The 13,491-nt window shown below is 41.9% G+C and overlaps 1 protein-coding gene across 6 annotated transcripts in view; it reads right to left on the bottom strand.

The window, feature by feature from the left end:
* Positions 1 to 13,491, bottom strand: part of COL4A4 (collagen type IV alpha 4 chain) — a 76,761-nt gene that overhangs the window by 20,115 nt on the left and 43,155 nt on the right. For all 6 annotated transcript variants that reach the window (XM_039350914.1, XM_039350918.1, XM_039350913.1 and 3 more), the window contains 6 exons: positions 12,505 to 12,612; positions 11,051 to 11,269; positions 9,796 to 9,957; positions 2,659 to 2,829; positions 2,284 to 2,427; positions 933 to 1,040 (listed from right to left, as the gene is read on the bottom strand). In XM_039350914.1, the coding sequence (XP_039206848.1) occupies positions 933 to 1,040; positions 2,284 to 2,427; positions 2,659 to 2,829; positions 9,796 to 9,957; positions 11,051 to 11,269; positions 12,505 to 12,612 (912 nt within the window). The remainder of the gene's footprint in view (positions 1 to 932; positions 1,041 to 2,283; positions 2,428 to 2,658; positions 2,830 to 9,795; positions 9,958 to 11,050; positions 11,270 to 12,504; positions 12,613 to 13,491) is intronic.

Genomic DNA, 13,491 nt, shown 5'->3' with positions numbered 1-13,491 from the left:
AGGAGCATAATTAGGGTGATCAGGGCAAATTTGTTCTTGGGAAGATAAAATACTAAATAACAATAATATGTAACAATAAATTACATGTAAATAACAATAATATATAACAATAAATTACATGTAAATGCTCAAATTAAAAGGCAATTTTATTATGCCATGCGGCATAATTGTTTTCTCTTATGATAGCTGCAATTTATCTTAACAGAAAAGAAGTAAACCTTTACTGTAAAAATTGTTCTTGTTTTGAAATAGGGTCACTCAGAACCACATGAATGAAATTAGAAGCATTATTAACTAACATCCAATATATTTTGCAAAGCTATATGATTTATTTAATGACTTTTATTTTAGATTAAAGTCACAGCATTTGAGAGAAGCTCTGAAGGTTCAGTCCTATCATTTGGCAAGAGAAGGCAATTTTTTTTATATTTCTAGGCCTACAGTTGAGCCTCTTGACCTTCTGGAAGGCTGCAGAAGGCCCTCTAATGGTTACAGCAACATCACCAATGGAGCATGGCTGATTTTTGTTTGCTTGTTTGCTGTGAAGCCCCCCTCCTTTTTTCTGAGGAGGATAAGGATTGTTATAAAAGAAAGAGGCCTTTAAGAGGCAAGCATTTCCATTCCGATTGTTAAAATGGGACAACATCATATCACTGAAATTTGGTAGCTACACTAAATATTGGCAACACTGTCTCCGGTTTCTCAGGAGCATAATTAGGATGCTGAGGGCAAACGCAGCTTGAGGTTCTCAATTTGAACTGATATATGCGTGATGAAAAGGCTTGATGTTATTTTTGCACCTTTCTGCCTCAGATCCTCAATAATTTAGTTTCTCTCAAAAATGCAACATCTTGACAATGTTGGATGGGGCATGGAAGTGGAAAATGCCTTGAGGCAACCTTGTAATATACATACCTAATTTATATGCTTACCTTGGATCCCTGGTAATCCCTCATCACCAGGAAGGCCTGGTTCTCCATTTTGTCCTTTTACTTGCAGGACACTAATGCTACCCTTGTCCCCTGGTGATCCTGGTTCACCTTCAAAATGGAACATATGCAACAATTCACTCAAAATATAATTGCTTGAAATCTACCCATCTCTGCCTCTGGGATCTCCATGGTGATATAAATCTTAATTGTGTGGAGTATATTCTACATTTTAGAAGTGTGTTTATTTGACACTTAAAGGACATAAGTATCAGAATTCTGAAAACGTCTGGATTCACTTGGAAAACTATAAAGATAAAGCATGGATGTTCACAGGAAACAATAACATGTATTGTTACTTCATGAGACAAACTCCACCAACATCACGTTATAGGGAATTTGCATTGTAATGTAACAAAACACATTTTATCATGTTGATGAAATCTCTGTATTATATGGACACCCCACATCAGACCCAATATCAGCAACAAGAAAGAAAAACCCACTAGCAGAAATTCTAATCACTTATTAACAAAAAAAGCAAACCAATCATTCATCCACTCCTTTTGCCTATCTCCTTAAGGAGCAGTGTGACAATGTGTAATCAGGACTACATTATACTTCTTATCTAAAGCTCCTGGATACATTGAGGCCTAACAGTATTCTATAATAGTAAAAAAACTTGTCTTTAATTTAATTAAAATAGTTTAATTGTACAAGTAGTCCTAGATTTACAACAGTTTGTTTAGTGACCATTCAAAGTTACAACAGCACTGAAAATGTGACCTATGACAATTTTTCACACTTATGACCATTGCAGCATCCCCATGGTCATGTGATTTACATTCAGCTGACTCACATTTATGACAATTGCAGTGTCCCAGATCCCCTTTTGCAACCTTCTGACAGGCAAATTCAATGAGGAATCCAGACTCACTTAACCATATTACTAATTTAACAACTGCAGTGATTCACTTAACAAATGTGGCAAGAAAAGCTGTGAAATGGGGCAAAACTAACTTAACAAATTTCTCACTTAGCAATTTTGGGCTCAATTGTAGTAATAAGTTGAGGACTATCTGTATATGCCACCCAAAATCATATACAAGTGAAATGGATTAGATAGATGAGAGATGAGAGATGAGAGAGAGAGAGAGAGAGAGAGAGAGAGAGAGAGAGAGAGAGAGAGAGAGAGAGAGAGAGAGAGAGAGAGAATAATCATTGCAATGGTTTTGCTCAAATAATAAGATATAATAAAAAAGTATGCAAAAAAGTATGCAAAACGAATACTGTAGCTATAACTTCTGGCTTGTACAGAAATAAGTTATTCATAAACCAATATTATTCTATATACCTTTGGAACCCTTTCTCCCAAATTCTCCAGGAGGACCAGACAGACCAATTTGTCCTTCTTCTCCTTTTACACCTGATGCTCCCATTTCTCCTGCATTTCCTGGGAGGCCTGGGAAACCTTGCATGCCTTGGGATCCTTTGTCTCCTTGACAGAATATTGAGAGAAGAGGGTCATTAAGTTACACACTACTGATGTATCGACTGGATTCCACAATACTAACCCATGGCTTGTCCAGCTCAAGTTCACTTTCCATATTTTCAGACTCTGAACTCCCAAATCAACCAGCTCATATCCATTTTATTGAAAGTGGTACATATGTGCTAAACATGATATTTATAATTAAAATTCAGAGAATTTTTTATTAGAGTCATATACCTTTTGTTCCTGGAAGACCTGGCAGGCCATTTCCCCCTGAAAATCCTGGATCTCCTCGTAAGCCTGGAAAGCCGGATGGCCCTTGGGTTCCAGGACCACCTGGCAATCCTTTCATTCCAGCTGGGCCTGGTTCTCCTATATCTCCTTCAGGACCTTTAATACCCTTCAGTCCTGGGAAAATACAGCAAGCAATATATTACTCCATTCTTCCCAAGGCCGCATTAAAAAACTGTATTCTTGAAATTATGCCTACTTGTTCCTCTTCACTCACCATATCTAAGTATCCCAGAACTGGAGGAGGCAGAGGAAAGCAGACAAGATAGCCTCAATTACAATGGTTTAGAACAACTTTTAAAACTTTTACAAGCAGAATTTGAAATTCTTAGGCCAAGTCTTTAGAGCTGTATTGATGTTCTTCCTTCTATAAGGAAAGTATTCCTGGCAATCCAAGTATTTCTTTATTGCTAACATAATTTCCCAGCAACCAAAATGACCCCCATGTTCACTGAGGAAGTATACAGAAATCAAATTGACTATATTATTGGAACAAGGAGGTGGAAGACAACAAAGATAAGACAAGGAGCTGCTTGTGGAACAAATCACAAGCTTCTTGTGTAGAAGTTTCATTGCCAAGTAGGGATGAAATACTTATAGATTTTATAAAGGTTCTAACCAAACAATGCCATCAAATATTCAGAATGACATAGTAGCCAACTAGTGGGAAAGGTCATTCTACATACTGATATCTATAAGTGTAGCTCAGTAAAATAAAGACAGAGTCCTGGTATTTGCCTTGTATGTATTTATTCAGTTGAGTAAAAATAGATCCCTCCAAGCAAGAGGGAACCTTGAACAGAGGATCACAGACATATTTATACTTTTCTTGGTTATTACTTTATCATACAGGGTGCCACATAGGGGTTGTTATGTCCTGAGCCTTGCAAGCAGGCTCGGGGCATTGCAGGCAGTCCCGGGCAGGTGCAAGCTGCCCGGGACCAGACAGGCTGTCGCCAGTACATGTGCACATGCGCGGGTGCTGGCGCGCCAAAAGTAGCAGATTGACCCGGGAAAGGCCTATAAAAGGAGGCCGAGAGTTTTGGGCATTGCCGCCATATTCCAATGTAAACTGAACTGAAGAATAAAAGGTTTCCTGAGAACTACAACTGTTTCTCGTGTCTTACCATTTCGCGACGGACTCAACACTGGCGATGAAGGTGGGATGCCTTACATCGGAAAAGAGAAGGTGTAAGCTTACCCGAGTGAGTCCGGAGCGGCAGGAACGGCGTTGACTCGGCAGCTACCCGCCAATCCAGCATGCATTCAGGGGTAGGCTGGCTGATAGACCCTTCCTGATACGAAATGGCGAAGATTGGAAGGCTTTCGGAATTCGACGTCTCACAACCAGAGAGGTGGGAGTCCTACGCAGCCAGGGTGGAAAACTACCTCAAAGTGAACCAGGTGAGGGAAGAGAGCTTGAAGGCTGCCACCCTGCTGTGCATTTGCGGTCAAGACGCATTCGAAATCGCTGAGAACCTCGCAGCACCTGTTCCTTTAGAGTCTGTCAGCTACGCAGATCTAAAGAAGTTACTGAAGGAGCACTTCCAACCTAAGATGTCCGTCATCGCATGGCGCCAGACCTTCGAGCAGAGAAATCAACGACCCGGAGAATCGGCCAAGGAGTACATCGCCGCACTGAGGAAAGCCGCCAAACATTGCGAGTTCAAGGACCTCGAAGAACGACTGAGGGACCGATTTGTGTGCGGGCTAAGGCATCGAGAGTTGCAACAGAGACTTTTCGCCAAGGAGGACTTGTCCTTCCAAGATGCCTTGAGAGAGGTCACCGCAGAAGAAGCAGCGGGTGGCGCCATCAAGAACATGCGGCCGATCAGAAACAGTCCAGATGCTGCATCCGTGCACCAGGAAGAAGTCCAAAGAAACTCTGAGGAGGATCCAGACGAGGAAGTGGACTGTCTCCAACCCACAAAGGAAGGAAAACCAAGAGGAAGCTCTTCAGCTCTCCCCAAGTGCATCGGTTGTGGAGGTCGCCACAAGAGAGCCGACTGCAAGTTCTGCTCCGCTATCTGCCGGGCGTACGGAAAACAAGGACACATTGCAGCTGTGTGCCTGGGCCGTCAGAAGGTACAACCTCAGGAAGAATTGCGCCTGAAAGGTACCAGGGTCCCCAGCCAGAATAGGGTGGGGTTTTGCACTTCGCGAAGAAGCATCTACAAGTCAGGCACACACAAGCCCATTAAGTAAAAGCTGTCACTTAAGGTGAAGCTACAAGGGGTTCCATTAACTATGGAACTGGACATGGGGTCTGCACTTTCGATCATTTCTATGCACACATTTAGGAAGATTTGTTCCGGCAGCGGAACCCAGGCCAAGTTGAGGCCTTCTGACATTGTGCTAACGGATTTTCAAAACTCCAGAGTGTGTGTTAAGGGGGAGGCCACCCTTAACGTACAGTATAAGGATTTTGAGGGTCCACTAGACCTACTAGTAGTAGAGGGTGAACGAACGAGTCTCATAGGACTCGAGTGGTTTGAGGCCTTGGGGATACACGTCACAGGGCTCAACAGCCTACAAACACTCGACCTACAGGAAGTCTGCAAAGAATTTGCAGACGTTTTCAGCCCCCAGCTGGGCACATTCAAAGTACCCCCTGTGTCGCTAAAGTTAGACCCCACGATCACTCCCATTAGAATTAAAGCAAGAAGGGTCCCTTTTGCTTTAAAGAGTAAAATTGACACCGAGTTGGACAAACTGATCCAACAAGGAATTCTAGAACATGTTGACTCCAGTCCATGGGAGACCCCCATTGTCATGCCTCTTAAGGCAAATGGGGACATTTGCATCTGTGCTGATTACAAATGCACTCTAAATAAGGCATTGCAGCAACATGCCTATCCTGTTCCTGTGGTCAGTCATATCCTGGCCTCCCTCAAGGGGGGGCGCGTTTTTGCAAAGCTTGACCTAGCTCAAGCATATCAACAGCTGCCTGTTGATGATGACGCTGCTATAGCTCAGACTATTGTGACCCACAGAGGGGCTTTCAAGGTAAAGAGACTTCAATTTGGAGTAAATGTCGCTCCTGGGATTTTCCAAAGCGTAATGGAAAACACACTACGGGGTATACCAGGGGTTTGCCCCTATTTTGATGATGTCTTAATTGCAGGAGACTCCACACACATTCTAGCTGAAAGGCTAAGGGCTGTCCTGTTAAGGTTCAGGAAAACGGGACTCAAACTCAAGAAGGACAAATGTAAAATTGGGGTACCTTCTACTGAGTTTCTGGGGTTCAAAATTGATGCTGCTGGGATTCATCCTGCTGAATCCAAACTAAAAGCCATTATGCAAACCCCTAGGCCAAAGTCTAAGGCCGAACTGCAGGCTTTTCTGGGCCTTCTGAATTTCTACAATTCCTTTCGTCCACATAAGGCTAGTGTAGCTGAGCCTCTTCACAGGCTATTAGATAAACAGGCAGTGTGGCAGTGGTCACAAACACATGAGGCTAGTTTCAATGAGGTCAAGGCCTTACTCACTTCTAACAGTGTACTTGCACACTTCAATGAGTCCCTTCCTGTGTGCATCGCTTGTGATGCTTCCCCTTATGGGGTGGGTGCTGTACTGAGCCACCTCAGGGCTGATGGAACTCAGGTTCCTGTTGCATATTACTCCAGGACATTGTCTGCAGCTGAGCGCAACTATGCTCAAATAGACAGGGAGGCCTTAGCTGTTGTTGCTGGAATTAAAAAATTCCATGATTTTTTATATGGTAGGCAATTCACGGTCTTCACTGACCATAAGCCTTTGCTGAGACTGTTTACCACACGTAAACAAACTCCCCAAATCATCTCCCCCAGGATGCTCAGGTGGTCTATCTTTTTGTCTGCATATGATTTTTTCCCTACTTCACAAGCCTGGGAAGGAAATGGGCAATGCTGATGGCCTCAGTAGATTACCCCTGCTGGTAATAGAGGCTGACCCCGCACCAGCCATCAATATTCTCTCCATTCAAGCCTTGCCCGAGTCCCCCCTGAATGCCAGGGATGTAGCCGCTGAATCAGGCACAGATCACACACTTTCACGTGTCCTTTCTTGGGTTTTGTCTGGATGGCCTGAGCACTGTCCTAGTCCTGAGTTTCAGAGTTTCTGGTCTAAAAGGAACGAGTTGTCCACCTCTCAGGGTTGTCTGCTTTGGGGAAGCAGGGTTGTCATTCCCACCTCAATGAGGACTAGGGTCTTAGATTCCCTCCACGAGGGTCATCCTGGCATTGTTCGTATGAAGGCTCTTGCACGCAGCCACTTGTGGTGGCCAGGGGTAGACAAAGACATAGAAGGTAAGGTGCATGCTTGCCACCTTTGTCAACGTTCACGCCCTGAAATGCCCCAAGCTCCTGTGCATAGATGGGAGGAAACACAGTCCCCATGGTCTAGGGTGCACATTGACTACGCTGGGCCCTTTCAGGGTCAATTATTCTTGGTCCTCGTTGACAGCCATTCAAAATGGCTTGAGGTTGTACCTGTCTCTTCCACCACCACTGCAAAGACTATTCAGGTACTGAGGCGGATTTTTGCTGCACACGGGCTCCCAGACGTCATTGTGTCTGACAACGGCCCTCAATTCACTTCCTCTGAATTCCAAGCTTTCTTGCAGGCTAACATGATTCGTCATGCCACTTCTGCACCTTTCCACCCATCCACCAACGGTATGGCTGAACGCATGGTTCGCATCACCAAGGACCCCTTGAAGAGGCTCACCTACGGGGACTGGCATCACAGGTTGGCTGACTTCCTCCTTTCTTATCGCACCACACCGTCCACTTCTACACGGAGAAGCCCAGCTGAACTTCGCTGGGGGCGCAAACTGACTACCAAGCTTGACCGGTTGCATCCGAATAGACTACCTCCTTCTGTCTCACACCCCAGGGCACCTAGGCAACTACTTGTGGGTGCCCCGGTTTGGACTCGTAATTACGGGCCTGGTCATACACGGGTCCCCGCATCTATATCCAGGGTCACAGGTCCTCTATCCTACGAGGTATCCCTGGACAACGGTCGTGTCCCGCGTTGGCACATTGACCAACTTTGCCCTAGACGGGACCTTCCTGCTGAGACTCCTGGGTCTTTTCCAGGGGGGAGGGGGAGCCCTTTGGGCAAAGGGAGGGGCATGGAATGCTGCCCTGTACCAATGAGGGAGCCACAAATGGCCCATCCCAAAATTCCGCAATTGCTCCCAACAGGAAGTCATGGAGCCCAACTAGAACTCAGGCATCAATGCCTACTCCAGCCAGGGAGTCACCCCAGGGGCATGATCACTTTTCACCTGCATCACTCAGTACTCCAGTCAGAGAGAATACCCGGGAGCATCCCAACAATCCATTCCCTGCAAGAGAGCTGGCACACACTCCTCCTAGTTGGCCTGACTTCAACCCTGTCCCTAGAAGGGGGCAAACACACAGGGAGGTGGTCGAGGAACCAAATCCCGACTACAACACCTCTGACTACACTCAGGGGACAACTGAGTTTTGGGACAGTACTGAAACCCACACAAGCCCGGACACAGAACGGGATTCAGGGAATAGACAGCCTCCTGACAGGTCTTGGACGGACCTAGGAGGTTCTACAGAAACGCCCAACAGTGACAGTCACTTAGAAGGGCCGGAGAGCCTACAGCTAGGTGGGACAACCAGGTCATACACTGGAAGAAGCCCTGGCCTGACGAGCCCGGTGGGCAAGCAAGCAGGCCAGGCATTGGAGCACAGTCCTTGGGAGTCACCAAGGCATAACAAGGGGAACAGGCACACATCACCCCTCAGTCAGGGGGTACCTGTCAGACACCCAGAGCTTAGGAGGTCACAGAGAGCAAGGAAATCTCCTAAGTACTTAGAGGATTACATAACACTATTGGCTAAACAGAGCCAGTAGAAGGGTAGAAAACACTAAGGCAATGGAAACGGGGGGAACTCCGAACATCGGAGGAGCAGAGCATTGTACTAAGAGTGGGTTGTGTATTATTATGGCATTGGTCGTAGTTTTAGCCCGGGGAAAGGGGTGTTATGTCCTGAGCCTTGCAAGCAGGCTCGGGGCATTGCAGGCGGTCCCGGGCAGGTGCAAGCTGCCCAGGACCAGACAGGCTGTCACAAGTACATGTGCGCATGCGCGGGTGCTGGCGCGCCAAAAGTAGCAGATTGACCCGGGAAAGGCCTATAAAAGGAGGCTGAGAGTTTTGGGCGTTGCCGCCATATTCCAATGTAAGCTGAACTGAAGAATAAAAGGTTTCCTGAGAACTACAACTGTTTCTCGTGTCTTACCATTTCGCGATGGACTCAACAGGGGTCATCCTGGAAGCTGGCACTCAGTCAATAAGATAAAGAAGTACAGAAATAGTCAACCTCCTGCCTTGATGGTATTCCAAGGACATTGGGTGGAACCTCAGGGACATTAGGTGTTTCCTGGGGGACTTTCCACGACTCTAAACCCTATCTCAGTTACCCCTGCTGAGGTAACTGAGATAACTTCACATATGTTTCATCAAGGCTATCATTAGATTCCTGATCAACATGTGCATGTGTGTAGACACACTCACATATACATACATGCAGAGACAATATAGGGTGATGATGATAAATGCTTACATATATAGGTAGATAAACAAGTTTGAGAAGATTTGCATCCCCTTGTATATTTTGGCTTATTGAGCATTCCCTGCTTCCCAATAATGGGGGAAAAAGTTAAATGTTCATGTACATAAATGTTTAAATTAGTTTGGATTTATTAGAAATCTTGGTATGACCTTGAATTAAACAATAACTAAAAACTCAATTTTAAAAAAGAAATGCTCAGTGACATGAAGGGACAAGAATTTCCATGATTTGCAGTCTGGAATCCCTGTTTTCTGGAAAACCTCTATGTAGTAGATATGTAGTAACCATCTATCACCATTGGAGACTGCTGCTGAGTGCTATTGATAGATTATTGCTTTGAAGGCCAAATAGGAACAGGTTGGCTAAAACCTAAAGCCAGCTATCTGATGAGTCCAAATAATATGTATTAGTCACACAGATAATATAATCAATTAAGATACAGTATGTGATTTTTTTTTTCACCCATATTAAATTGTGATGTGTTCACCTTTAGGTCCTTGTGCTCCAAAAGAGCCTGATGCTCCTGGTAGCCCCTCCAACATTTTCTCACAGGCCAGTCCAGGTGATCCAGGATAACCCATCACTCCTGTGTCACCTTTTTGGCCTTGGAGACCTTTAGCTCCTGGAAGTCCTGGTGCGCCAACTTGTCCTGCAAACAGATTGTTACTTTTATAGGTGGGGGAGGGGGAGACAATAAATATCTCACTTTCCTAGAAAAGTTAAAAATTAACATGCTTAATGTAGTAGATGCCATGGCATTTCTGGAATTTTAAATCTGATTTACTACAAAGCAACATTAAAAAAATAGAAAAAATCTTAATTATGTCTGCATACTTTCAGATAATATTGCTCTTTCCTGACTTTAAATCCTATTTACTATAAAAGAGATAAAAATTATATCAGAAATTGACTTTATTTGTACAGCTTTGCTCCACAGTTTATACTGTGGACTGCTCCCACTAGAAATATTTTGATGATGATGATAAGTTAGCATCATGCTCTAATTTACCACAAAAACAGATTTATCAGTGAATCGGTAGCTTTGGGAAATCATATCTACCTAAAATAACTCAAACATGGAGTTCTGAGGACAGAATAATAGGAACTAAAAACTCATTTATCTCTCAAATCTTAAAACAAATGATGAGGTCATTCAGTCCCACTAATAAAGATAGAAAGAAAGATTGTGATACTACTATAGAAAATGGAATTTGCTATGCATAATTTAAGTCCTGTGATGTTACAGTGCTTGTGGGCAATCAAAATGTGGCAAGATGCATCACTTCTATTTGATTCAGACCAAAAATCCCAATAACATTTTACAATATTTCTCTAATTCATAAGATACTTTGGTTTTCACACTTCTTTTTGTTATCTTCTGTTTTTTTCTTATATTTTGATTGATGTGTTTACTGAATTAACTATGATTGAATTGTTCCATATTTTATAGGAAAGGAAATGCAAGTGAATATGTTTCTGAACAGGAGACAGAAAGTAGAAATAAGAGGGACCACCTGGGTAATTAAAAAGGACTGTTACATCTTCCCATATTCCTTCTTTATTTCTATTAACTCTTTTTAAAACTGTCCCCGCCCCCCCCCCAGTAAAATTTAACTCTGCGCCTTCAGCTTCTTATACTACAAATATGTTTTATTTATTTTTATTCCATCCCCCTCTCTGGCAAATAAAATATTACTGATGGAATTCAATTATATCTTTAGCATGGAAAATGGACCTCTCACCTTGAAGCCCAGGAAAACCAGGGTCACCTCTTAGACCGGGTAAACCTGGTAGCCCTGGAAGACCTCTGTTGCCTGGGATACCTGGAGGGCTGTGGGTGGTGTCACCTGGAACACCTTTTGGACTTTGAAGTCCAGGAAGGCCTGGCAATCCAGGAGGGCCATCCAGACTTGAACCTCGTTCACCTGGATCACCTGGATCACCAATCTCACCACTTACACCTAAGAGTAATGACATTAATGGTTAATTAATTTCAATATGTTCAATTTCTAATGAAACAGTATATAAAATAAGAACACAGAAAATACTATTCGGACTGAAATATATCTAGGTCAGTCTTCTGAGGTCCATTGAGATTGCAATTGCAGTAGCCTTCCAGATGTGTTACAAGTCCCTTAATTCTCAAGCCTGATACATTGGGAAGGTGTTGTGTTGTAGCCTAAGATACTTCAAATTTTTCTCTTTGTGGTAAATTATCAGAATTGGAGGGAGGGAGGGAGAGAGGATTACAAAATACAAAGATCTACAAATAGAAATAGAATGACTGTGGCAAAAAAAAAGCAAAGACAGTACCAATAGTAATATTAGATGCAATCCCAAAACAAATGGAGCATTTCTTGAATACCATCAGCATTGACCAAATCACCACCAGTCACTTTCAAAAGGCAGCTTTACTTGGAAAGATTACATCCTGCTATGATACCTTTAACACTATCAAACAACATTTTTCTATCCCAAGTCCTAGAGAAGAACTCGATAGGTGAATAAAAATGCCAAACTCTGTCTAAACATCTGGCTGCCTGTACAACCAGGCATAACAATAACAAATATTAAAAATTTTCATGAGATTCTGATGTAACTTTTTATACTTTTTACATATTTGAAATAATGTTACTATATTTATTTATTTATTAAAATAATATCATTTCTTCAAGAATGAAAATTGATTGCAGCTTCATGATTTCAAAACAGACTGGAATTTTCTTTGGACAGTACATGATCATGCCAAATAGTATGGAAAAAGACAACTATCTCTATTGGATCACCACTTTGGTGGTGGGGGGGAAGGGATTGTAAAGTTCTTAATAACAGAGTAATATGTAATCACATAGATCCCAATCAATTCTGGATACATTTTGAAAGCATACAGTAGAAACCAGTTTTCCTACCTTCTTTACATTTTCAGAAGTTACAAGAAATTAAGAAACAGAAATAGTTAAAAAGAGATGATACTGCTGCAATTTTATTAACAATTTGAATATCTCAGTAATAGAGAGCTCTATCACTATGCTGTAATTCTGTCCTAAATATGATTTTAATTAATGATTTTTCAGCATTCAGGAATCTGTATGTGTTTATGTTTCAGTGTTCCATCAACTACAGGGAGGAAAGCAACAATAATTAATGCAGTGTAGACAATATTTAATAAATAAAATACTTGGTCTTTCTTATTTACCTTCTGGACCAGGATTGCCTGATGTTCCTAGTCTACCCTTCTGGCCTTTGAAACCATCAAAACCGTTGGAGCCGGGTGGGCCAGGTGGGCCTCTTAACCCTTTTGGACCTGAATATACAGAAATAATGCAGGGGTGCATAACTGGATTTTAACACTTTTAAACATTCTAAAAAGAAAAATGAAAATGAGCTCTGTTCAGGAAGCTAAAGAAAGGTTGCAGGTAACCAACTTTCCTATTAGACAAATCCTTCCAATAATTGCTTTGTGTGGTTTTTGTAGACAACTCAGCCAACCATCTTTATAATTAAAAATTTTATATTTTAAAATGACTACCAATCAAGCTAAACAATACACGTTTAACATTAAGAAGTCACAAATAAGGAATTACCTAATAACTAAAGTGGCATTTGATTCTTTCAATTATATTTTAAGTTTACAAATTTCTTAAGATATACCTCTCAAGTCACTTTCTGGGGAGAAACTTTTTATATTGTTTTTCTTTCTTTTTTCTATCTTTTCTTTTACTTTGTATTATATTTTATTGTTCTATTCACTACTTTTAATAACTTTTTTTGAAAAAAATAACTTCATTTTAATCTTTCTGTTTTAATATTTGGTAGTTGCCCAAAAGCATCAGTGCAAGCAATCAGATCATCATAACACTGAGTTCAGTTCTAAGGATTTTTTAAAATTATAGAGGAGACAAATTTCATCCAACTTTTCTAGAAGGATATGATAGAATTCTATAGTGAATCAAAAAGAATCAAAAAGCAAAATATAGTAGAGACTCATTTTTTTATTCTTTACAAAGCACCTTCATGCTAATCAACTACATATATGTCTGTGAGTATAGTATGTGTGTATATGTATATATATATATGTATATGTGTGTATGTCTATGTGTATAGATATTGTATGTACATCAATAAACTCACAGTCAGTATAAAATGTCTCAATCTTCCTACACAGAATATCACAAAATAATCT

This window comes from Crotalus tigris, unplaced genomic scaffold (genome assembly GCF_016545835.1).
Source record: "Crotalus tigris isolate CLP2741 ecotype Arizona unplaced genomic scaffold, ASM1654583v1 scf7180000018364.571795, whole genome shotgun sequence".
Lineage (NCBI taxonomy): Eukaryota > Metazoa > Chordata > Lepidosauria > Squamata > Viperidae > Crotalus > Crotalus tigris.
Note: the sequence above shows the minus strand (reverse complement) of the source record. Positions and strands in the feature narration are given on the sequence as shown.